This window comes from Peromyscus leucopus, chromosome 2 (assembly GCF_004664715.2).
Source record: "Peromyscus leucopus breed LL Stock chromosome 2, UCI_PerLeu_2.1, whole genome shotgun sequence".
NCBI lineage: Eukaryota > Metazoa > Chordata > Mammalia > Rodentia > Cricetidae > Peromyscus > Peromyscus leucopus.
Window position 1 is genome coordinate 150,908,632 of NC_051064.1, and position 26,208 is coordinate 150,934,839.

Here is a 26,208-nt window from a genome sequence, read left to right on the forward strand (position 1 = left end):
AGGCTGGTTTTGAAAGCTGGGTGCTCTTCTCATGGAGGGGTGGCTGAATGATGCTTTGAGACATCCAGAGGGTACATGTGCCTCTCACAGGAACAGGTCCTCCACTGAGGCTCATCACCACTAAGGGATGCAGATAAAGGCCCTTCCATCCCTCAGTCAGAGAACCCCATCAGCAGCTTCTGATGCCTCCCCATAACTTAGCCCTGGCCTGGCCTCTTCCTTCGCTGTGATGAGCAAGACTGAAGCTTTGCCAACAAGAATGGAGGACGAGAGGAGGAGGGTGAGAGGAAGGGAGGGAGGAGGGTGAGAGGAAGGGAGGGCGGAGGGAGAGAGGAAGGGAGGGAATAGGGTGAGAAGGGAGGGAGGAGGGTGAGAGAAAGGGAGGGAGGAGAGTGAGAGGAAGGGAGGGAGGAGGGAGAGAGGAAGGGAGGGAATAGGGTGAGAAGGGAGGGAGGAGGGTGAGAGGAAGGGAGGGAGGAGGGTGAGAGGAAGGGAGGGAGGAGGGTGAGAGGAAGACACTGAAATATTTAAACACCCAGCTTCACTGGTCCAAAACGTAATCAAATATTGAATTATGAAAGGTCTCTGAGTGCAGCAGGGCCACTGTAAGAAACGGATGGGCTTCGATAATCTGGGAGACAGGCCCGTCTCTAACTTCTGCCGAGTGTGCTCTGGCGTGACCGGCTGACAGCTCCACAGGGGAGGAGGAGGAGAAAAAGGCTCCATCAGGATGCTTTGGTGAAACTGAGTCACCAGGGACGAGTCTCCTCCATTAGCTGAGGACACGGCTCTGTGTGGATGGTTGTGGCTGTGAACAGGGCGGGGGAGCAATGGGGCCTCTGTTTTCCTAACTGGGGTTCTGCTCAGTCAATGGCCCCTGCCTTAGAGATGAGTGGAGGACTTATCCTCTGGGGCTCTACAGAGGCGCGGCAACAGCTTAGCCGGATATTCGAGTGGACCCCACATCAGACACAGCCCTCCCATCTGTTCCCTTCTCTTGGTTCAGGCTTAGTGTGAATCCTTGGGAGTGTTTAAGATGGGCTGTGCTGGGATGATCAGCATGTCAGGTTTACTGAGCACATGGTCACCTTGTGCGCGATTCATCTGGTACAGACCCAGTCTAAGTCAAGGAGCACCTGTGTGGGAAGAGGATCACCTCAGAGCTGTCCACTCCCGGAGCCGTCCACTCCCGGAGCCGTCCATTCCTGGAGCCGTCTACTCCTGGAGCTGTTCACTCCCGGAGCTGTCCACTCCCGGAGCCGTCCACTCCCGGAGCCGTCCACTCCCGGAGCCGTCCACTCCCGGAGCCGTCCACTCCCGGAGCCGTCATTTCTGGAGCCATCCACTCCCGGAGCCGTCCACTCCCAGAGCTGTCCATTCCCAGAGCCGTCATTTCTGGAGCCATCCACTCCTGGAGCCGTCCACTCCCAGAGCTGTCCACTCCCGGAGCCGTCCACTCCCGGAGCTGTTCACTCCCGGAGCCATCCACTCCCGGAGCTGTTCACTCCCGGAGCCATCCACTCCCGGAGCTGTCCACTCCCGGAGCTGTCCACTCCCGGAGCCGTCCACTCCCGGAGCCATCCACTCCCGGAGCTCCCGGAGCTGTCCACTCCCGGAGCTGTCCACTCCCGGAGCCGTCCACTCCCGGAGCTGTCACTGAGCCGTCCACTCCCGAGCTGTTCACTCCGGAGCGTCCACTCCCGAGCTGTCCACTCCCGGAGCCGTCCACTCCCGGAGCCGTCCACTCCCAGAGCTGTCCATTCCCAGAGCCGTCATTTCTGGAGCCATCCACTCCCGGAGCCGTCCACTCCCAGAGCTGTCCACTCCCGGAGCCATCCACTCCCAGAGCTGTCCACTCCCGGAGTCGTCCATTTTTGGAGCCGTCCACTCCTGGAGCCGTCCATTCCTGGAGCGGTCCACTCCCGGAGCCGTCCACTCCCGGAGCTGTCCACTCCTGGAGCCATCCACTCCCAGAGCCGTCCATTCCTGAAGCCGTCCATTCCCAGAGCCGTCCACTCCCGGAGCCGTCCACTCCCGGAGCCGTCCACTCCTGGAGCCGTCCACTTCTGAAGCCGTCCACTCCTGGAGCCGTCCACTTCTGGAGCTGCTCACTACCACAGCTGTTTATTCCTGGAGCTGACCACTCCTAGAACTGTTCACTCCCGGAGCTGCGTGATGACTTTTCTCTTGATTCTGTTCACCCCTCACGTGTGTGTTGATAAGGTTATCTAACCAGAGCCGGGTGTCTTCAGGTCCCTCAAGAGCCATTGGACCCTCAGAAGTCTCCTACTGTGTCTGCCTGGTGCTCCCTGGACAGTGGTCTTCCTCCATCTGTATCAAGACTCTGTGTCTTCCTTCTTTACCTTCCTCTTGCACAACTTCCATTTGAGAGGGACTGAGGCCCAGTGTCCACCCTGTGCCCTTGACAGAGTGGCCATTTCAGTTCTTGGCGTTGCAGTGTCTGGGTTAGCAGGGTGTGCCCCATCCTCTTTCTAAACAGAGGGCTCATTTATGTCAGTTGGTCTCTAATGTGTCCCCACCATTGGCAAGTGAAGCCACTTGGGCCTCAGATATCTAAAGCTGGTGGTGATGGATGGTTTATATGTAAGCCAGGCTTTAAAACTCACTAAAGGAAGCTGGGCAGTGGTAGTGCATGCTTTTAATCCCAGCATCCAGGAGGCAAAGGCAGGCGGATCTCTGTGAGTTCGAGGTCAGCCTGGTCTACAAAGCAAGTTCCAGGACAACTAGGGCTACAAAGAGAAACTCTGTCTCAAAAAACCAAAAATAAAACAACAACAATAACAACAACAATAACAAACAAACAAAAAAACCACCTCATGAAAGGAGAGGAAAGATACAAGGGGAGGGAGAAGGGAGGGAGGAGGGAGGGAGGAGGGAGGGAGGAGGGAACAGAGGAGGGAGAGAGGATGAAGACCACTTTGGCTTGTTGCCCTCTTCTTCAGCCCCCACAACCCCTCTACCCTAAGCCTGACTCCAGGCAGACCCTAACTCTCAGGCTAACCTCCCGCCTGTTCTCTGCACAGACAGAATCCAGTGGCCTTTTCAGTTTTAAGATCTGCTCCCTCACCTGCCAGCCCAGCAAAGAAACAGTTAAAAGCAGGAAAGGGAAGTTCCATCCCTAATACCTTAAAGCTTGCACCCCAACACACTCCAGTATCAAAGCTGCATTTGCTAAAAGTGGCACACCACTCTCACCCTCCAAGGGCTATGCTTGTTAAAGAAAAATAGCCCCCAGCCTGTACTAAAGCCTGCAAAGTCCCAGCGACCTGCCAAGGTCAAGACCCAGCGTGGCTCCAGCATCCTCAGGCCCAAGCTACTGCTGCTCACCCAGGAGGACTGAAGCACCATGGTGAGGAGGCTGCTAAGTCAGAAGCCCATGAGAGTGGGTGGCCTTCCTCCCTTCTGCCTGGGTCCTGCAGAGAGGATGGCCAAATCCTGCCTGTTAACTGTCGTTGACCCCTGACCCCTGACCCTTGGTCCATGGAAGATACTGTTGAGTTCACTGCCCAGTGGTGAGCATAGGGCTGGTCACTAGTGTCTGCTTGCCATTCTCTGTGCAGGACATGAGTTTGGGCACCTGTGTTTGTTCAGCTCCCTCAGCGTGTGGGGCTCACAGTGACACACCCCACTAGGCGTCATTCTTATCTTGATTGGGAACCTTAGGACACCTGACCTCGCTCTGAGAGGGACTTCACAGACAGGGCTAAGAGAAGGGTCCTGGTGTTATCTGGGGAACTTGGGGATCCCCTTTAGGGTTCTTAGTCTCATTAATATAAGCGTTTATAAAAGGATTTAGAAGTAAGCTCCAGAACAGCTAATTAGAGTCTGAGACAAAGACAACAGGGTAGGTAAGGTGAAGATCCCGGCAGCTGGGGGAGGAGGGCCGCAGAGAGACAATCATGCCTTTAAAGTCAGGCATCGAGGACAGATAAAGCACCGTGAGAAAGCCCAGAGTGTCAGGGGAGCCAGCCGGCGCAGGCAGGCTTTTTGTTGGTGTCTCAGAAGGAGACAAAGAGAAGGGAAAGAGAAACCGCGCCCAGGGCTGGATCTAAGTTCAGAGAGTGCCGATTCCAGTCTCCAGAGGGACAAAGGATTGCACCAGGGACACACAGTTAGACATGGAGACAGGCTGCTTATTGAGAAAGGGAAACATTCCTGAGAATAAAGGTGTGCAGTGAACTAGGGAAAACCATGGAAACACAGGGCTTCCAGGACATCTGCATCGTGTCCACCTCTCCTCTCTGTGCTTCTGGCTTTTCACGAGCATGCTCTGTTCTTCAGATGAAGCCCGGATGAGGAAGTACATGCAACTTCCAGGCTTCCTCTGCAAACCGACTGTTTTAACATGCCATTTAAAAAAGATTTCTTTATTTTTATTTCAGTAGATGAATGCTTTGCCTGCACATGTATCTGTGCACCATGTGTGTGCCTGGTGTTCTTAGAGCCCAGAAGAGGGCATCGGATCCCCTGGAACTGAGTAAGGGATGGTCGTAAACCATCACGTATGTGTGCTTGCCATGGTGTAAGTTTGGAAGTGAGATGGGCATACCTTCTCTCCTTCCGCCACATGGGCCCCAGGGATTGGACCAAACAAGTGGCTTGACCCCTGAGCCATCTTGGCAGGCCTCATGGGAGTCAACTCCGTGGTTCAGTTTCCAGTCCTACTCTCTCTCACCTTCTGGTGGATGGTCACCCGAACAGTCTGTTTGGGGCCCAGGCACCCACAGTGTCTGTGAGGACAGAAGCTGAGGCTGAAGCAGTAGATAGACCAAGGGATGCAGAAGCCTGTAGAAACAGCAGAAGACACAGCCCTCCTCCATTAGCTGGAGACTCCAGCCGAGGACTTCAGCTCTGCCCTCCTTCTTTTGTGTCTTTCCAGAAGTGAAGAAGAATGAATCTGTCTCAAGCTTCATCACCTGTCATTGTCACTGGTTGAGGCAACAGAGAGAAGCCAAGGGTGACATCTGCCATCAGGCCAAGCCACTCCTCTCACTGGGCTGGAGGGAGGTGTGTGTGGTTGGGGGCGAGCCCAAGAAGACTTGGGACCCTCCTCAGGGAGGCTGGTGAGTGATGGAGGAAGATGGCTGCCTTAGGAGGGAAGTTGAGGGTCAGAGTGTGGGACTTGCCAGTTCAAGGACACATAATAGGCAAGCAAGCCAGAACGTGGTCTCCGCTGAGGATGCACCCTGCTCTTCTTTGCGGCTGCACCCCTACTCTGAGGGTGCCATGATGCCCCTGTGCTGGGCTCCTTGGAAGCTTGGGAGTGGAGCTTACAGATAGAGATGGGGCTGTCCTTGAGACAAGGTCATGTGGGCTTGACAATGTTCTCTGCACACTGCGGCCAGCTATTGACCGCTCATTATTCATCCTAACCTATTTCTGCCTGTGACGGCGTGAGTCAATTCTCACCATAAGGGCTTTTCCTGCCAAGTGAACAGAGTGCCTCGGCTCCCAGTTGGCAGAGAGATACAGCCAGAGAGAGTCCCAGCCTTGTCTCTCCTGAGCCCACAGGCCACCCTGCCTCTCTGCAGTGACCGGCTGGAGGCCACCCTGCCTCTCTGCAGTGACCGGCTGGAGGCCACCCTGCCTCTCTGCAGTGAGCAGGTTACCAATCCACTCATTTTCCCTTAGATGGGGTTCATGCATGAAAGCATGTAACACTGTATCTATTTGTGATATATAAACATTTGATGAGTTCCCAAGTGGGCTTGGACATACAGCAGGAAACAAAAGTGGTCCCTGAAGACACAGAGTTGTGATCTCCTGGGAAAGGGCAGAATAGGTGAAAGGCAGAATAGGTGCAAACATATAAATGTACTCTCTCTCTCTCTCTCTCTCTCTCTCTCTCTCTCTCTCTCTCTCTCTCACACACACACACACACACACACACACACACACAGAGTCAGTGACAGGAGCTTGGCTTCTTGAATGCAGAGAGCAGGAAGGATTCGGGATTGGGAGTCCACAGTCCGGAGTTCAAGTATCCCAATGACACTTGGCAGCTGCGTGCTGGTTGCTGGTCCCCCTTTCTTAGATGAACTCTATCTGGGGCTCTTGTTGCTTTGTTATTAGTCTTCATGGGTGGGTCACAACATTCTCACGACTAAGTTTTCTTAGATCAGCAACTTCTCAGCCAGAGCCGGGACTTGGGGCTCAGTACACATGGGGCCCGAGTTCAGGACACAGGTTGAAATGTGCAGAGCCTCCCTCTGTATGTGCTGCCCTCTCCTGCTGTCCCTCCTGAAGCTCACTCATCTCATTCTTGAGAGAATATGGCTCTTATTTGGTAGCTCTGGGGCAGACAGCATAAGATCCTTTCTTTTAAAAGATGTGGGGGTGGGTGGGATGGGGGGTGCATGTACTTATGAGATGCCAGCATGTTTGGCTTTTCAGCTTTTCACTGAGGATCTCATGCTTGCATACCTCTCCAGACCCTCTTTTAAACAATATTTATTTCTTTATTTGTGTGTGTGTGTGTGTGTGTGTGTGTGTGTGTGTGTGTGTGTGTGTCACAATGTTTGTATGGGGAGGTCAGAGGGCAACTTTCGGGAGTTGGGGTTCTCTTCTTCCACCTCATGGGTCCCGGGAATTGAACTCAGGTGATCAGGCCTGACAGCAAAGCACCTTTACCTCTTTTGCCATCTCACTGCACGCCTCCCCCCCCATTTTTAACACACTGCTTGTCAGGTAAAAGCCCTCTGTGTAAGTGTCTTTGGGGACAGGATAATACTTTTTGGTATATCTAGACAGCAGAGTGGCTGGGTTGAGCTGTTCGGTGATGTGCTGGAGGGAAGCCCTCACGGGGAGCTGAGCAGAGTCTGTCGCAGTCTGTATTTCTTGCTGTGACTGTGGGCCTGGAGCAGAGCCACCCTCAGCAGGCGCTCACCTAAAGGGTGGTGGGTGGGTAGCTGCTGAACACAGGATGAGCACGGGGCAGCTCCTCCTGGCCTTGTGTGAGGATGGGGGATCTCCTTGCTTGAGGATGGTGTGGGGAAGTTGTACCTAGAGGCTGTAGAGGCTCAGCTATAGTGGCCCTCCTGTTTCCTGCCCTACCTCCTTCAGCGGCTTCCAGTGCTCCCTTGGTTATTAAGATGTACATCTGTTTCCCTCGACCCTCGCCCTTTATTACTCCCACTCATGTCCAGGTTGTTCATGTAGATCTCAGCCAGCTCTCTCGACCATTGCCAGCAGTCTATTGTGGGGGTATCACTGTGGATTTCTGTGGGCCTCTAGCACTTTGTTTCTTCCTTTTCTCATGTGGTCTTCATTTACCATGGTCTCCTATTCCTTGTTCTCCCTCTCTGTTTTTGATCCAGCTGGGATCTCCCGCTTAGGCCTGTCAGAATGGCTAAGATCAAAAACACTGAAGACACTTTATGCTGGAGAGGATGTGGAACTAGGAGAACTCTCCTCCACTGCTGGTGGGAATGCAAGCTTGTACAACCACTTTGGAAATCAATATGGCGCTTTCTTAGAAAATTAGGAATCAATCTCCCCCAAGATCCAGCTATATCACTCTTAGGCATATACCCAAGAAATGCTCAATCATACCACAAGAGCACTTGCTCAGCTATGTTCATATCAGCATTGTTTGTAATAGTCAAAACCTGGAAACAACCTAGATGCCCTTCAACTGAAGAATGGATAAATAAATTGTGGCAAATATGCACAATGGAATACTACTCAGCAGAGAAAACAATGACATCATGAGGTTTGCAGGCAAATGGATGGATCTAGAAAAAAATCATCCTGAATCAGGTAACCCATACTCAGAAAGACAAATATGGTATGTACTCACTCATAGGAGGATACTAGAAGTGGAATAAGGATGACTGGACTGCTACTCACAGCACCAAGGAGGCTACCTGGAAAACAGGACCCCAAGAAAGACACGAGGATCGCCCAATGATGGAGTCTGATCAGGAGCCACATGGAGCCACCTGCAGTCCTGGGGTGGGGTCCATTCCATGCACCAGGCACTGGGGACTCTCCCTTTGTCTCAGTTTCAACTTTAGAGACATGTTATGGGACTGCTGTTGTTCCTTCTGGTTTGAGACATTTATTTTCCCAAAGCAGATCTCAGAAAGCTGTCTGTAAATAATTGACTCTTTCCCATTCGGCCAGAATCTGTCCTATAGAGCACCTAAAGCATTTCAATCATTACCGAAAGAGTAACTCAGTCATTGCTCAGTGCCACCCTCTTCCAGTATCATCAAGAAGGGGCATTTCCTTGCAACCTCCTATTCAACCTTTAGACCCAACTCAGGTCACTCTTTGTATCATCCCCATGTGTGACGCTTTCTCCATTTCATACCCTCATTCTTTCCAAGCTCAGCTCTCATATATGCGTGCTCATCCCCATTCTAAGAACCTCTGGAGATATAGGGAAGAGACTGGATTGCTTATCTTGACTAATTAAAATTAAATTATATACATTTTAATTTTAGGGTTTGACATACAGTAGTTGCTTAATAAATGTTCAAGGGACTGGCTATTGCTTTGAAGTGAGTGGATGGCCACCCTCCTGGCATGACTGGCTTGTCTTATTAGATATTCAAAAGCTCTGGTCCTGTCTCTCTGGCCCTGGGCTTGCCTACATTCCTTGCTCCTGGGCACAGGCAGGAGCCTCTGGAGCCTGCCCTGGCATCCCTGGATGTTCCTGTGCAGGGAGAGGCAGGATGTGTCATGGGATTGATTTTTGTCTTTATAATTTAGGCTGCAATTGATTTCTCAGGTAGAGTCTTTGCTGTTAATGAAGTGAGGGCTGCCTGGCTCCATCTGAGATGGGATTACATGAAAGGACAATTACCCTGCTGGTGACAGCGTCTCTCTCTTAAAAATATATATAAAGAAATGAAAATAACTCAGCCGCTGGGGCTGAGCTATGGGGTGTCTGTTGGTGGTGACCAGGAGTTGGCTGCAGGAGTTTCATGGGGATGGCATGAGGGTTGGGGAGAGGGTGGCTTCCTGGAAGGAGGGTGTTGTTATGTCTACTGTTTTTCAGATCAGGGAGAAATCCCTGAAACCAGAGGAGCTGAGTAGAATGCTTGTTTCCCACCCAAGAGCTCATAAGGGACTCACATCCATTCTCCAGATTGATGTGGCTTCCTGGAGGCCAGTGAACAGCTTTTTGAACAGCCTCTCCCATCCTGGGTTTGTGAGTTTGTACCCCTCTTCACAGACTGCCCCTCCACCCCCATGTTCAAGGAGACCCACCCCCATTCTGGCACTCAACTAAAGTGAATATTATTAGAACCATTCTATTTCTAGAAATAACCAGAGAACCAGTGCTCTGAACCTTCCCGTTTTGTGCTGGATGGGGAATGGATGTTCCTTGGATGTGTTTCATGAAGGTCTATTTGAAGTTGGTCCCTAAACCCAGTGCCAGCCATTCCTGTGACCCACTGCTCCTGTTTGCTAGGAGTTATCTGGGTTCCAGGACAAAGAAGCCCTCATCCCAAGAGAATCCTTAATACCAGGTAGCTTGGGAGACTGTGTCACCCCCCTGCTGTCACACAAGAGAGGAGGGGACTCTGATGCTAGGACTGAGATGCCATGGCAACATCCTCCTTACTGATCCCCCTTACATCCCACAAACCATCCAAGCACCCTCTAAATAGAATTAGTAAAGAACTCAAGCCTTGCAGTTCAAAGTAAAGAGAAGGTGCCAGTTAGTTTTAAGTATCAACTTGACACAACCTGGGAAGAGAGTCTCAATTGTCTACATTAGGCTGGTGTATGGGCATTTCTAGAGGGGATTGTCTTAATTGAGTTAACTGATGTGCGAAGACCCAGCCCACTGTTGGTGACACCATCCCCTACGCAGGGTGTCCCAAACTGTGTACAAGTGGAGGGATGGATCTGAGTGCAAGCAAGTAGCATGCATGCAGTCATTTCTCTCTGTTCTTTACTGTGATTAGCTACTTCAAGTTCCTGCCTGGATTTCCCCACAATGATGGACTGTAACCCAGAATGAATTTATTTCTTCCCTAAGTTGCTTCCTATCAGGGGATAAGACTCCAGGATAGAGAGCTAGGCAAATGTGCTGGCAACCATGCTTCCATGTCTTGGGTGGAGCCTCAGGACTCATATAGAAGTGCCACTTGGTGCCTCCAGGCTCCGCACCAGCTGCACACATGTGAGGGGCAGGAGCTGCAGAGCCTGGATGCCAGCCCTTGTGGCTGGCCTTTGTGTCTCCTGGAGCTTCCAGCCTTTCTTCTAGATGGGGTGTTGCCTCCGGGCCTGCACCATGTGACCTCAGGGCAGGCTAGGGACAGGTCTCATTTACTTCCTGGATGCTCTGCACATGCTATCCTCTCTCAGCACTTGAACATCTCTGTGTGTGAGCATGTGAGCATATGAGCATTTGAGTACCTTCTAGGCTGGGCCTTGGGGTCACACAGACATGACCTAAGGTGGTGCTGGGATGGCCCACATTTGAAGTCATTTGGATTATTCACTCAAAACAACAAGTATGATAAGTCAAGGTCTCGGGGATGTTGGAGGTATGGCTTCAGTCCCCATATTGGTGCTCTCACTAGTGGCGCTAGGACCTGTTAGGGAGAACCTGTCAGGTGACTTTGAACTACTGGAAAAACTAGGCTAAGCTGTTCATTTCACATTGTGCTTAAAGATGAGAAATCAGGCTGGATGATGGTGGTGCACAATTTTAATCCCAGCACTTGGGATGCAAAGGCAGGTGGATCTCTGAGTTTGAGGTTAGCCTGTTCTACAGAGTGAGTTCTAGGACAGGCTCTAAAGCTACACAGAGGAATTCTGTTTGGGGGGAAAAAGATGAGAAACCAGATTGTCAGGTGAGCCCCCAATCTTCTCAGTCCTACATCTGTTACTTGAAGTGGCTTTTGACTTTGGGTACTGAGTACTAACTATCCTGTGGCTTAGAAGAGCAGGTGGGATTTGGAGTTGGGCAGTGTCTGGGTGTGTCTCGGTATCAGGCTGTGATGGACATGGAAGCTGAGCGGTCACTCGGTGTGATCACGCTCTGGCCATGTACTGCTTGATTCTGGCCCAACTGTCTTCAGACCAGAGTCCCAGGATGAAAGTATGTTGTGTGGTTGAGAGCTTGGAGGAGACTGCAACAATTGGAGCCCTAATTAATGTTTGTTTTATGGTGTTCCAGGGAATGGTCGCTCGATATGATAATGCAAATAGAATTTTTAAGAAGTGTATGTTCAATTTAAACACTGGCACAAACAGAAGCAAAGTGGCGGCTGGGAGATGTTATTGCAGTAAGTGCCATCCCTTTCCTGCTCTCTGTGTCCGACTCATTGTAAACAGGTTGGAATGGGAGCTCAACCCAGCCTCTTAGCAAGAACACAGGGTCAGAGAGAGCCTGTGCCAGGAGAGAGCCCAGGATGCCACTGTCAGGCAGTGACTGGGGCTCTGGATTTGAGTCTAGGACACTAGGGGCCAGTACATCTCCTGGAGAGGACCAGCCTTGATCACGTTTTTATGGCTGGGGTGGAGGAGTTCACTCCCTGCAAGGGTTTGGAAATGTGTTCAAGCTTCCCATGGTTGCTCTCAAAGCACTGTGGCAAGCGCCATCACTTCAGGGAAGGCTGTTTTGTTACTTTGGTTCTTAGGCTCAGAGTCCACGTGGGCCTCCTGGGGCTAAAGTGGGGTGTGACTGAGACTCACTTCTTCTGGAGGCATCACTTGGAGAATCATTTCCCCTCACCTTTCTGGCTACTGCCCCGCCTGGGGCATCCTCTTCCACTTTCAGAGCCCGGCATCAGTGTCTGATTCTGACTCGCCTGCCTCCCTCTGGCATCTCACAGTGAGTCTATGAGAATCCCAGCAGATTCTCAAGGTCAGCCGAGTGACCTTCATCTGCAACCCATGTGCCTTTTGCTGTGGCAGCTGACTTGTTCATAGGATCTGGGGATCAGGATGTGGACAATTGGGGGATTCATTGTCCTCAGAACATGTAATACCTGTTTATATTGCTTGTTTTTTTTTCTGCATCAACCTTTTTTATTTTTAAGAGAATAGGGATAGAAGGAGCTACAGCCACAGGACCCTGCAGCTTTGTTCTGGCGGCCATTAGGAACCTGAGGTTTTCCTTTGAACGGGCCACTTATTTGCTGTTCAAGCCTGGCCTGCATGGCTTGGCCCTTTTGAGCTGCTGGTGATGACCTTTCTACAAGGATGAGACTGCTGTCATGTTTGCACCCTAATATTTGCTTAGAAATCATAAACATCGTTCAGTGAGTCAGGACCCCCTACATCCCACCTGGGGTCATTTTAGTACATCTTTTTTGAAGCCCAGATTCCAAGTGGCATTTCTCTGGAGTGTCCTCCGGGTCTGTGCAACACCCTTCACATCCTGTGCTTCATGCCATTCCAGTATGAGCACAGATGACATGGGGTACCTGCCTTGTAAGAGAGAGCCAGCTTCACCACAGAAACCATACACTGTGCCTGGGGTGGGCCTGTATGCTCATCGCCTTTTGACCACGTGGCACACACTCTGTTGACAGGGCCACTGGGTCTCTGTTCCATTATCCTCATGAGTTGTTCTCTTTAAACTGGTTTTGCACTGACTGTACCCAGCAGGGCTTTCTTGATATTCCCATATATGAATCCAATGCACGTAGGTCATATTTACTCCCTCTTACTCTTTATTAGCCCCCTTCCTATTCTTCTACATCTTAATGTTTTCATGCTTACTTTAATGTGCCTCCTGTTTTGTTCTCTAGCTTCCACATATGACGGAAAATGTGATATTTCTCTTTCTGAGTCTGACCTATTTCACATAGCAGTGATCTCCACTTTCAACAATTTTTTTTTCTGTAAATGACACTATCATCTTCTTTACAGCTGAATAATGTTCCATTATGTATGTATACCACAGCTTTCCATTTATCTGTTGATGGGCATCTAGATTGTCCATAATTAGGCTGTTGTGAATACCATATATGGTGCTAAGAAAACTGGCCATCCACACGTAGGAGACTAAAATTCTGACACACAAAAAAATCAAAATGAACTCAGTGTGAGACCTAGAACACTTTTGAGGTATGGGTATAGGCAAAGTCCTTGTGCAAAGGACCCCAATAGCTCAGGAGATAAATACAAGAATAAATAGATGGGGTTGCATAAAACTGAGGTGCTTCTGTCTATAAAAGAAACAAGAAATATAGAGAAGACATTCTGCATGACAGGAGAATGCCTTCACTAGGTACTCACCCCATAGTGGATAAATACTGGGACTATATTTTGACTTCTTTTAAAACTCAGAATTCTTAGATGAGCATAGCCTGAATCCCCATTATAGTGATTTGAATGAGAATGACCCTCACAGGCTCATAGATTTGAACACTTGATCACTAGGGTGTGGCATTATTTGAAAAGATTAGGAGGTGTGGCCTTGTTGGAGGAAGTGTGTCACTGAGGCTGGGCTTTGAGGTTTGAAGAAACCCATGCCAAGCCCAGAATCCCTCTCTTCCTCTTGCCTGCAGATTGGGATGTAGAACTCTCAGCTGCTTCTCTCTTCCTGGGGCCTTCAGATCTAGCTGCCTTGTCTGCCTGTGTGCCACCATGCTCTCCACCATGGGGATAATGGACTAAACCTCGGAAACTGTAAGCAAGCCCCAATTAAACGTTTTCTTTTATAAGATTTGCCATGGTCATGGTGTCTCTTCACAGCAATAGAACACTGACTAAGACATCCGTCAAGGTGCAAAATGAGATTTCCTTGCTGCAGAGTTTTTGTTGTGTCTAGAAGACACGATCTAGCAGGAGCAGTCTTGGTCCTCTGACTTACACTGTTCCCATCCCTCTTCTGTGATTTTCCCTGAACCTTGAGTGTCAGCCGCTGTTGTTATAGATGTACCAGTTGGGGCTGGACACCCCATGGCCACTTGTTCTCTGCGTTTTGAGTTGCTGTTAATTATTGTAATAAAATAGGGGTGTATTGGTTGTTTTTTGGCTCTTTTCTTTTGGGGGACCCACCACCCAGCTCCCAAATGGAGGCTTATTCTTAATTACGAATGCCTGGCCTTAGCTTGGCTTCTTTCTTGGCAGCTTTCCTTATCTTAGGTTATCCTGTCTCCCTTTAGTCTCTGGGCTTTTCCTGCTCTCTTACTTCTGTAAGTCTTACTCTGTAGCAGGAATCTTAAAAGTTCTTATTAATAAAATCAAATCTGAGGCCAGTTATTGGGGTGAACACTGGAAGATCAGAGAGCCAGAACAAGCCACAGCTACCTCACCTTGCCGGATCCTCAGCTGGTCTTGCTTCCTCAGACTGGAAGTCTCTGTGTCTTCATATCAGAATGGCTCTCAGCTGAACTGCTGCTAGAAGCCTGAAAGCTTAACCAGTCAAATGCTTAGCCAGCCAAATGCTTCTAGTTTCTGGTCTCCATGCCTTATATATCTTTCTACTTTCTACCACCACTTCCTGGGATTAAAGGCTCGCTTTCTGGGGCTTTCTGGGATTAAAGGTATGAGTCACCATGCTTGGCTGTATCCTTGAACACATGGATTTCTGCCTCTGGAATGCTAGGATTAAAGGCGTGTGCTACCACTGCCTATCCTCTATGTTTAATATTGTGGCTGTTCTGTCTCTGACCCCAGATAAGTTTATTAGGGTGCACAATATTTTGGGGAACACAATACCACATTACTCTTATTCTTTGGCTTGCTGTGTAGCTGGGTGGCTGGCCCCTGGAGTCCTCCTCCTTCTCTGGCTCCTTCTTCCTTCCAGATTTCTCCTTCTATATGTCCTCTCTACCTGCAGCCCCGCCTATCATTTCTCCTGCCTTGCTATTGGTCATTCAGCTCTTTATTAGACCATCAGGAGTTTTAGACAGACACAGTAACACAGCTTCACAGAGTTAAACGAATGCAACATAAACAAAAGTAACCTTAAAATAATATTCTACTACATAGGGGAAATTTCACAAGGTCCCACCCCTAGATGCAGAGCTACAGATGACCAGTGACTGCTGAGAGAGGGAATCAGTTTTCTTTAGTGACAAACTCCTGATGGGCTGTCCAATCCCAAGCTGTCAGCTCTAAACACAGGTATACATGAGCAACACTAAATGGATTCAGTAGGTTTTATATATGTGGATATATATCTATAAGTGTAACAGTAATAGTTAAAGAAGACGTGATCATGAATTTGAAAGGGAGTCGGGAACAAGAGGTGTTGGAGAGGAGGAAACAGAAGTGATGAAGATAGAGTACTTGTATGTGTGAAATCCTCAAAAATAAATAAATTAGACAATGAAAAAGAAAAGAAAGATACAGAGTGTGGCCAGCAACCTCAGATACTCTCTCTTCTGACCCCAGGGACACAGCTGCCCAAATATTTAACTCAGAGTTTTGTTCCATGTGTTCTAGAATCCCACAGAACATTGACTAGAACACCAGAGGATCGTGCTGTTTGTAACCACAGATGTCAATGCACAGAGAGGAACTGAATCTGTAAGTTACACTTTATGCAGAGGGGCGAGGCTCTGAGAAGGCAGCAAGTTAATGCCTCAGGAAGCTGCCTTCTGTTTCACTTCCAGCCAGCATGCTCCCAGGGAGGGAGGGGAACAAAGGCAGTCAGTCACTGGGAACTCAACCTGCCCCTCTGGTCAGGTGGTCTAAGCTAGCCAGCCACACTTCACAGACTGGTGCTGCTTCCTTTATGAGCATCCCCCCCCCCCTCTCCCTTCATCCTCCAGGAGTCTAGATTCAGGCAAGTCTTGGAATGTGGAGTCTAGTTAGTGTCTGCAGGGTATTAACACTGTACCCCGCAGTTGCTACCTGGGCTGACACGCTAACTCAGAACAAGGAAAGCTATTAGCAGTTTGTGTGTGCTGAGGTGCTATTAGCAATGTGTGTGCTCAGGTTCCTTTCTGCAAGACAGAGTACAAATGCTTTTATGGAGGAATATGAAAGTGTTCTGGGTCTCCCATCAGACCCAGAACCATCTGGCCTATGCTCCCATCCAGGTCCCTGTGGCCCATTTCTGCATCTTCAGGTGCAGCCAAGACACTCATGTAGGAATGGTTCCCACAGTGTGACTGCTTTGCCGTGCCTCCGGCCCGCTTCTGATAGGGGAATTGCAACTCCTGGTTTAGAATTGTTATGGAGAAAGACAACAAGAACATTTTCATTTCAAAAAACCCAGGAGAGCATGTTTCATTCTCCTCACTTTCCACCTGTGCTACTTGGTCATACAGGGGCCCCCAGACACTTCCGGGAGATATGATGAGGCACAGGGAGGCTGTGCCTGCCTTTCCAGCCACCTTGCCCAAGGGGGAGCGCCCTCATGCCATGATTGCACAGCTGGCCTGTGTTAGATCCTCTCTCCTGTCGCCCACAACTTCCTGGACCCTGCGGGGATGTGGGGGCGACTGCCAAGGACCCATCTGTAGAAGGCGAATGTCACACATTCCAGCACCCTATCCTGCCTCCTTCCCATAGCTCCGGGCCTCGCTTTGGTGTTTGTTTATATATTTATGAGCCCGGGAATTGCCGCTTCTGGCACGCTATTTACTTAACAATCTAACGGTAATTGTAGGATAATTGTGCTGCGATGAAGGAACAGCCAGGGTCTGTGCAGTAAGTGGATAATAAAAACCAGGGTTTATGGGTTCTGCTACTGGGAAGATTTACAGCCTTAATATTGCGTTATGTAACTCGCCATTCCCAGTTCTGAACTGCCTGGGCTTTGTGTCGAGACCCTCAGCTGGCGGACGGTGATGAGGAAGGAGGAAGAAAGAGTCGCGCGTGCATGGGATTCTGGCCTTTTCTCCCATGATCACCTTTGGAGACTCACAGCTACTCCTTCATCTCGGAGACAGACAGGAAGCAGAGGACAGCTCCAGCTGCTGGGCCATTTTGCTCTCTGGTCCTGCCAGGCCATTAGCAATGGACAATTGGGTGCCAAAAACAAGGGGCAGTGTGCGCTGTGGGAGGCACTGATTCTCACAGCAGCCCCCTTCTCCTGAGCCCTGGACATTTTCACAGAGCCCTGAGCCTGGGAAGGGCTTCCTGGCCCATCGACCATTTCCAAGATCTTCCTGATGCTAAACCAGGAGTGTGGAGCCATGACCCTCGCCTTGGCCACGTGAAAACCAACAAGCATCGTTCCAAAGGGTGGGCTCATAACAGGCATGCTATTGGACTGAGCAAAGCCAGTCAGCACCCGGGTCTGCTCAAGGATCTGCATCATATGATCGGCCCTGCACATCTCAGTGGTGTATGTGTTGAGTTGAAAGCTGGGCGTGGGGGATGGCCAGTGGGATCTGGAGCATCTGGAAGAGGGAAAGACACTCAGAGGAAAATGCTGACACCCACCAGGAGGGTGAGAGCACAGCTGGAAGCAGGGCTGTCAGATCTGGGACAGTATGATTTGGGCACCAAAGTGCAATAGGAGTGAATGATAGCCAGGGAGCAGAATAAAACCTAAGGGTCCACACTGACAGACAGGCACACGAGCAGAGTGGGGAGAAGATCCTTCCAACTAGAATTACAACCCCGATGTCACAGCCAGGAAGTCATCAGAGTCCTGTAGTCAGAGGCAGAGTTTGACTTCGGTCAGAATACTGACAAAAAATTGGAGTCTCCTTCACAAATTATTTATAATCATGAAACCCAAATATCACAATATAGAGAAGGACTCGGCCCAGCCTTGATCAGGAGACCCACGCTCAGCCCCGAATGGGGCACCGAGGGCCTGATGTGGAGCAGGGGGAAGACTGACACATCTCAGGCAGCTTGGGTACCACAGGGCATGCTGGGCTGATGTCAGGCAGACATGCCTAGACCAAGGGCAGGTGACAAGGACTGTGCCAGACTTGCCACAGTGAGACCAAGAAAGAAAAAAACGGGGCGGGGGGCTTCAAGTGGAAGAAATTGAAAAGACAGGGAGACCCTATGAAGGGATGGGGCAGGGTAACATGTGTCCTGGATTCTTATCGTGCCAGGGCCACGACTCCCGGCTGACCATCAGTGGCTGTGCTGGAGGGGGTGGTGTTCTTTGGAGAGTTCATGCTAACACTGTGAGCAACTTATGCATCTGGAAGATCTGTAGGAGGCCTGGGGCTGCTCCTCCGGATGTCTCAGGAGCGTTGAAATCAGGGCCACATGTAAAGCTGGGAGTGTCTTCAAACCAACACAGTGCAGGCAAGCAGAAGACAAAGGCAACCCAGTGGCCACTGGCCTCAGAAGAATGAGATCACGGGGCGGATCTGAGAACCATTGCAATAGACATCTGTGTGCAGAGAAGCCGAACTGAGAGGATGTGTGTGGAGCAGGTGTGTGAGTCTAGCTGGTGGTGAGCGGCAGAGCAGCAAGAACAGGCTTTTCTGGGGCAGGTACTTACAAACTGTCCAAGATCAGGGTGCCCAGGAGCTGTCACCTAGGTCTGAGCATGCTGGCAGCCTCCTTGAGGGGCAGCCTGCTCAGTGTTAAGCTCTGAGCTGCCTTCTCCGAGGGCATTTTCTTATTACCCTACCTCTTGTATGGGGAGAGTGGGAGGACATGTTCCCACCGAGCACCCTGGGCAGGAGGGGAAGTGGTTGTGCTGTGTGCTGTGTTATTGATGCTTGAATGCCCCTCTGTGGAGTGTCCTGGGGTCCCTCATGGCTGTTGGGGACAGGTACAGTTTCCTTCTTGTTTTTCCTTTTTTCCTTGCTGCATCCCCCTTCCCTTTGTAATTATTCTCTGAGTTAGCAGCCTGGGAACATCTAAACTTCTGTAGCACTAAGTCCCACAAAGTTCCCATGAGGTCCTCATGAGGTCTCATAAGTTTCTATAAAGTCCTACAAGGGTCTCCATGAAGTTCCCATAATGTCCCATGTGGTCTCCATGAAATTCCTATAAGGTCCCATGAAGTTTCTATAAGGTCCCATGAGGTCTCCATAAGGTCCCATGAGGTCCATGAGGTTCCACAAAGTTCCCAAAGGCTCCATAAGGTCCCACAATGTCCCATAAGGTCCTATGAGGTCTCCATGAAGTTCCTGTAAGGTTCCATGAGGTCTCCATAAGGCCCCTCTAAGGTGCTCCTGAGGTCCCCATGAGGTCTCCATAAGGCCCCTCAAGGGATTCATGGGGTCCCCCGTGGGCTTCCATATTCTCTGCAGATCTCAGGATGTGTGCAAGCTGGCATGGCTTTGCATGAGATGACATATGCTAACTGCTTGCCTGGGGATGGTAACATTAGCAACGTGGGCTGCCAGGGCAGGAGGTGAGGCCCAAGTAAGGGAGGGATACTGGGAGCGCTGGGGGGTAAGAGGCACTAGAAGAGAGGGTAACAGAAACATGCTTCTGGTATCATCCACTTTTCTCCCTGGGCAGAACTCTGGTCTCAGGTCTGGATTCTGTCAACTCCAGAAGCTCACTGGTGAGGGCAAGGCCTTTTACCCCAAACCCTCGCTTGATATCTGAGGGACCATGAAGCTTGGTTCTGGTCCCTGAACTTTTGGCTCTTGGCTGTGGTTTGTCCTGTATTAATCGATGCAAGGAACATAAGAGAGAAGGCGATCCTGCCATTGTGGTGGTGCATGTGAACTTGGAGCTCTGGACACTGTGAAACATGGGCAGATGTGGCCTGTTCTACTTATGTGGAAGGTACCTGGAATAGACTCACAGAAGCCAAGAATGGAATGGCAGATGTGGGGCTAGGGAGTTATTTTTCAATGGGTATGGAGTTTCTGTTCATGCAAAGTGAGCTCTAAAAGTCTGCTCCAATACAGGACTTGTTTTGCTAAAGAAACTGAATTGGTCATTTTAATATGTGTCCAAAGGCTAGGCATCACACTGGGTGTTGTGAGTGCACACACACACACACACACACACACACACACACACACAACCCCCCCATTGATGTGCATGAGTATGCACACAGAGACACACAGACAGCAGACACACATGCACACACCCATGCACTCCCACACAACTTTGTAGGTGACGGTTGCCTTCTCCACTCTGGATGTGATAGCAGGGTTGTAAAATTTGTCTGAGTCAAAGCAGAGTCTTTTGTGTCAGCCACAACAGATAAAGAAAAGTCAAGGGTGTAGGGCAAGAATTATAGTTTCAAAACACCAGACACAATCCTGTTTCACTACGAAAGCACCCCAGAGTGCCTTAATGCACCCAGTTTCCTTCTTCAGGCTCCTACCCTGATGTTCTTTGGCACCCAAGCATTGTCTGGAGAACTTCTCTGACAACAGGTTGACAGTGTCATGGAGTGCACATCTGTTTATAGAATCCTCAAGATGTATGCATATATGGTGTGCAACCCCACTTAATTTTTTTCACTGCTTAGGGATCAAGGCTAGAGCTCTTTGCGTGGGAAGTAAGGGCTCCATCACCCAGCTACACCCTAGCACTGTTTTGCCAAGTCAGGTCTCTCTCTAGCCAGGACAGGGCTTAAATCTGCAATGCTTACACTTCTACCTCCAAGTGCTGGGTCGCAGGCAGGGACCACATCTCATGCAACTTTTGTAGCACTGTATCTCAGCAAAGCAAAAGAGAAGAAGGGTGTTTCCCCACAGCACCCGTAGCTAGTTTTCTGCCCCACAGTCAGGCAAGTCGTCACCGCCAGTCCACAGCAGAAACACAGAGACTATTGCATACAACTGTATGCCTGCAGGCTTCTGAATGCTCTTATAGCTTATTATCCATTTCATAAATTATGCTTGCATGTGGTGGTCTTACGGGTCCACAGTGCTTGTCAGGTGCAGTCAGTGACTCTGCTCAGCCATTCCAGAATCTCTCTCGTAATTATGGCAGGCTCCCCAACTTAGGGCATTTGACTACAACATGCCAGCACACCTGCATACATGCGGTGCATTCACAATGCTGAGTCAGGGTCCACACCAGGTCACAGGCCATCAGTTAATTATGGTGGGCTCCCCAACTTAGGGATTTGTAACTCCACTCTTGCTGTTCACAGCGGAGTCCATGTAGGGAGATTTGGGTTCCATAGCGTGGCCTTCCTGCCCCTACCTGTCCTGATGTCCCTGATGACCCTTGCTTAGAGTGACTGTAGCCAGCTCATGAGATCCCATGAACCAGGTGCAGATTCATATGTAGCTACCCCAAGAAGAAGGTATTGGGTACTGGGACCCAGCCTGGCTACCTGGCCACCTGGCCCAAGCCACACGAGGAGACTGAGGAGGAGGGACAGAGTCCACAGAAGGCCTCTGCAATGGAGTGCTATGGAGCAAGTCCCAGCTTCCTGTAGTTGTAGCTTGAGGCTGTAGGCAAGGAGTACAGCAGTGGAAAGCCACTGTTCTGAGGTTCTGGAGGCCAGAGTCCACTGAAGTGTGGCAAGATGGGCTCCTTCTGAAGGCTCTAGGGGGAGGCTCTTCCTGCTCCTGCCAGGTCCTGGTGGCTGCAGACAGTCTTTGGCTCCTTGCTCCATCATTTCATCTACCGTTACCTGTCTACTTCACTCGTCTTTGCCTATGTGTCTCAAATGGTCCTTGTCGAAGGACGCTGGGATTGGGTTGTGGGGTTCACCTGGCTAATCCAGAGTGACCAACAAGAAGCCTTGACTTAGTTAAAACCGAAATGGTTCTGTGTATTAAGAGCGGGCATTCAGTGCACCTCCGAGTGTGTGACTTCTCCGGCTGGGGCTGGAAGCTTAGTGCTTAACAAGCAGATGATTTGTACACACCTCATGAAGCCCTGAAGGTCATGCCTTTCTACTTCCTGAAGGCCACGGTCTTCTACTTCCAGAAGATCATGACCTTCCTCTTGCTGTTGGCCATGCTCTTCACACTGAGCCAGTAGCTGCTCAGCAACCCTCAGATAGTTTAGTGAGAGGGCACATTCAGAAAGCAAGGCCTGCGTACACACAGAGGCTGGAACACTCAGAGAGCATGCTCGGTCGACACTCAGCACCAGCCAGGTGGTGGAGCAACATGAGCGCTCAGAGGCTGGAAGTTGTTGGCCCTGGATTGCTGACCCTGGGGTTACCTTACTTCACGTGGGGCTTGGAGGTGGGAGGGCAGAGAGTTGGCTGGGGGACAACCTGGGCTAACAGATGGAGATGATCTGTCTGCAGTGGGCATGGCTGGAGTGCAGGGGCCCAGGGTCTGGTGAAGGAACTCCCAGTCTCTGCAAACAGCTCTTGTGTCCAGCGCGTTCCGGCTGTTTCTTCTTCCGGAGTAGTGGACAAATGTGTCTGGCGTCTTTGCTGCTGACTGAGGGGTTTAGGAAGGTAAGCAGCCTCTTGGTGGGCTCCGGGATGGAGTGAAAGGTTTTAACAGGATATGCCACAGGGAGAGCCAGCCGGCTTCCAACTGGATGTGTCCATGTCTGCCTTGGTTCCATTTTGGATCTTATTTTCAGGATTTAATGTTGATTATGAGCGAGGTATGGCAGAAGGAAGAGAATCATTTTCTTTGCAGCAGGAGGCTAAAGCTTCCAGCAACTCCCCCTCGGTGCCTTCTTTGCTTTGGGAGGAGAGTGGCTGCCTGAGCCAGACCTCTGGCTGGCAAGATTTTTGTCCTCAGTTGGATGGACATGTGTTTCTAGCTCTTTCATCAGAGGGATTTTGCTGGGCTATTCCCTCAAAGCCAAGGCCGAGAAATAGATTCTAAGCTTCTGATGTTTAGAAGCTGTGTCCCGTGTGTGAGACTCACGCATGCCCCTGCTTCCTTCTTTCCTTCCTTTCTTCATCTTCCTCCTCCCCCTCCGCCTCTCCCTCCTCTTTTTCCTCTTCTGGGTATTCTCATCTTCTCTTCCTCCTTTCCTTCATGGCCACCTGCTACCACAAAACACTCTCTAGTGTGTTTTGTTTATAAGTCAGCTAATCTCTCCAGGGCTGGCACCCCCAGAGCTATTTATCAGTATGTCACCTGTGACTGGCAGCTCTTGGGGCAACGTGAGTCCAGCAATCATGGGAAGGAAGGAAGGGCTTGGACAGAGTCTGGATTGGGTCTGGGTCTGACCTGCTCTAGGGATAGAGCGGTCTGGGCCAGCTGCAGCCCCTCAGGGCTTCTTTTGTCCTCTGTGCTCAGCACCAGCTTATGATCTCTGTGTTCCTTCACACAGGAACTCCTTCAAGGTTCAGCACAATGCCCACCCTGCCGTGCGCAGAACACACAGCTTTTCTCCCGTTATGTAATAAGCCTGATTTGGGATCTCCACAGGAGTCTCTTTTCTTGAGTGCCATTATGTCTTTAGGGGTCAAAATGCCCTCTACCTGGGTTGCCCTGTCACCTGCTCTATGCTCAAATTTAGCTTCAGTGCTTCTGTGAAGCCTCTGCGGTTCCCAGCCTGCAAACACCACCACTGAAAGCCTCCACAAGGGCAGAGTCCAGCGGGCAGTGGGCACTCTGAGCACAGGCAGGATAAAGGAAACGACGTGTTCAGAATGGATTCAGATTCTGAGAATCTGGTCGCCCGAGTTTCACCATGATTGCACACCTCCTTGGGGAGGCATGGTCCTGCAGAAGTAGGGGGAGACCCTGTTGAGCCAAACAGTGCCTATCGGCACTAGAGGCCTATGCCCTCCAGAAGCTCACATGTGGGGGCAGTAGCTGTTTAATGAGCAGCACTGTGATGCAGCTGGGTGAAGGATGAATCTTCAGAGTCTAGAGGAAAATCAAGCAGGTCCTGGGAGCCCTTGACAGAGTGCTCACTTCCTGCCTTCATGATTGATGTTTGAACATCTGTAGATTTAAGAGGCTTCTTGCTCCCGGAGAGCAGGAGGTGGTAAGTGGTTGTTGTGGGGGATTGGGGAACAGTTAGAACTTTCTGGAAAGGTGGCCTGGAGGAGGGGAATTTGAGACAGCAGTGGAGAAGAAGGAAGTCACATTCAACTTCGAAGTTGCTGAATGGTTACATGACCAGCTGCCACCCCTGAACGAGGTCTGGGAGCACCTCTCACGCCCCGCCCCCATCTCCATCCTCCTCCAGCATACCTTGTAACAGATTGAAGGTCTAGCCAAAGATGCAAGATCGTACACAGCCTGAGATGAGCTAGGTGATGGGACACCGAGTCTTCCAGGAGTTTGTTCTCTGATGATGACTCTAAATTTTTTCATGGAACTTCTTCCCCATGTTTCTGGTCAGATGTCCTCACAGGGTGTTTGCTTTTTAAAAACCTTCTTTCATAAGGATGTGCGTGCGTGCGTGCGTGCGTGCGTGTGTGCGTGCGTGTTGAGAGAGAGGGAGAGCACTTAGAAACCAGCAGATGCTGTTCGATCCCCTGGAATTAGAATACAGATGGTTGTGAGCTGTAATGTGGGCGCTGGGAACCAAACTTGGGTCCTCTGAAAGATCAGCAAGTGCTCTTAACCACAGAGCCACCTCCCCCCACCCCTAAATCTTCTTTTTAAACCACCTCTGTCCTAGTCAGTCGGCAACCCTGGAATGGATTGGAGGCTGCACAGTTCGGACTGGAGGAGCAGGCCTGCAGGTGGCAGAGGCTGAGCATTTAGCGCGGAGAAATGTAGCTGTTCTAATTTCACTCCAACAGCTGGGGAAGCGGAAGTCAGTTTTTCCTTTTTATCATTGCAACTATTAAATGACTCCATTTTCCTAACACGGAGGTACTCAATAAACGTTGTATAAAAGTGAGCAGATAAGCAATAAATAAAGTTTATGGGGACAGGAGTGGGTGGGGACGGGGCCTGGAGTGATTACACTCAGTGCCGGGCCGAGGCCTCCTTTCTTCAGAGAACTGGGCCAAGAACTGGGGTCGGGGTGTCACCAGCCAGCATGCTGTCCTCAGAGCATTCTATCTGGGAGGCGACACTATTGTGGTGTTTTTACAAAGCACCCTGACTGTGTGGCTCTTCCTGGGGAGACGTGAACAAATACAGTCACCCTGGATAAGGCACAAACGACAGTCCAGAGAAACGGTTAGAGTCCAGTCTTGCTTAGTGAAGCAGAGAGATTATTGGTTATCAGGGGAATATTGGTGAAGGGCTGTGGAAAGCAGTCCCATCATGGGAGCTCTGTGCAGGATCCAGCAGAGGTACTGCTGAGGAGCCTGACAACCTGAGTTCAATCCCCAGGACCGCCGGGGTGGAAGGAGAGGACCGACTCCGGCAAGTTGTCTTCTGATCTCCACACACACACTTTAGTGTGCACATGTCCCCTCCACACAGAGGAAGTTAAAAAGAACAAAACAAAGCAAAAAATCCCCAAGTTTTTAAATGCATGACAGAGCCTGGACCTGCAACATCCTTGCTTAGCGACACAGCACCGTGGGGCTTGCTTTGGTTGCTTTGGTTACCTCTGTTGCTTCGGTGTCTGCTGACAGTGTGCCAGAGTCTCAGGTGGATGGGAACCCTGCCACAGATGAGGACTAAGGGCAGAGTGGGAAGGGGCTGGGAGTTCATACATATGCATGTTTCCAGGTGCCGGTGTGGTCAGGTTGCCTGTCTTGCCTCAGAGCTGTTTCTTGCTGTTTCCCCAATATGTCTTATCCTGGCTCCTTGTTAATGACCTCTGAGGATGTGGGACACATCACTGTCAATTTTAGGCACCCTCGAGCTGAAAGGTCTTCATTCTGGGAGGTGATCACCTGGATTAAGGGGGTCACGCAGCTCGGCTAGACTGGGCTGGCATTTAACATGTTTCTATTTGAATGTTAGGATGCTCGTTCGGCGAGTCCCTTCTCGGTCGCTTCAGGAATTCCATTACTGACGCAGAGGACCAGTTTCAGGATTTTCTGGCTGAAAAGCAGTCTCTGATTTTTGTTTTGAATTGTGAAAATCGGAATGAAAAAATCGCTCTGTTACTGTCTGATGGAAAAATGCATTGTCTTGTTACACTGATTCCCTTTGGGGCTGTATTAAATGTGAAAAACTAACAATAAAGTGGGCAGCTTGTGATGAGACCGTGGCAGTGAGGGGAGCGGCAGTCAGTGTAGGGATGAATGGAGGGGGGGTGTTTGCAGAGAAGAGGGGTGGGTTCTTGGAGGCCAGGGTGGCTTTTGTCTCCCCTGGCAGCTTTGTAAAAGGGTGCATGCCATAGGCATTGTCTTTGTGTAGCTCTCTCTGTGTTGGGTAATTAAGGCTCAAAGGAGAGTACAATACATGACCTTGAGTTGTAAACAATGTCTGCAAGCTGCTGTCTGCTTCTGCATGACACTTGACAGGCATGTGTGTAGAGGGAAACAGGCATCAGAAGGGACAGGAATCGCATCCATCTGTGGTCCTGGGAATCTCAGCTTCAGCCACCCCTTGCTTGCTCATGCAGAAT

At 50.3% G+C, this 26,208-nt stretch overlaps 1 protein-coding gene across 1 annotated transcript; it reads left to right on the top strand.

The window, feature by feature from the left end:
- Positions 1 to 1,080: 1,080 nt before the first annotated feature.
- On the top strand, positions 1,081 to 2,070 carry LOC119087506 (extensin-like). The gene has a single exon (XM_037203358.1). It carries the CDS (start codon positions 1,081 to 1,083, stop codon positions 2,068 to 2,070), a length of 990 nt encoding a protein of 329 aa, XP_037059253.1.
- Positions 2,071 to 26,208: the final 24,138 nt, after the last annotated feature.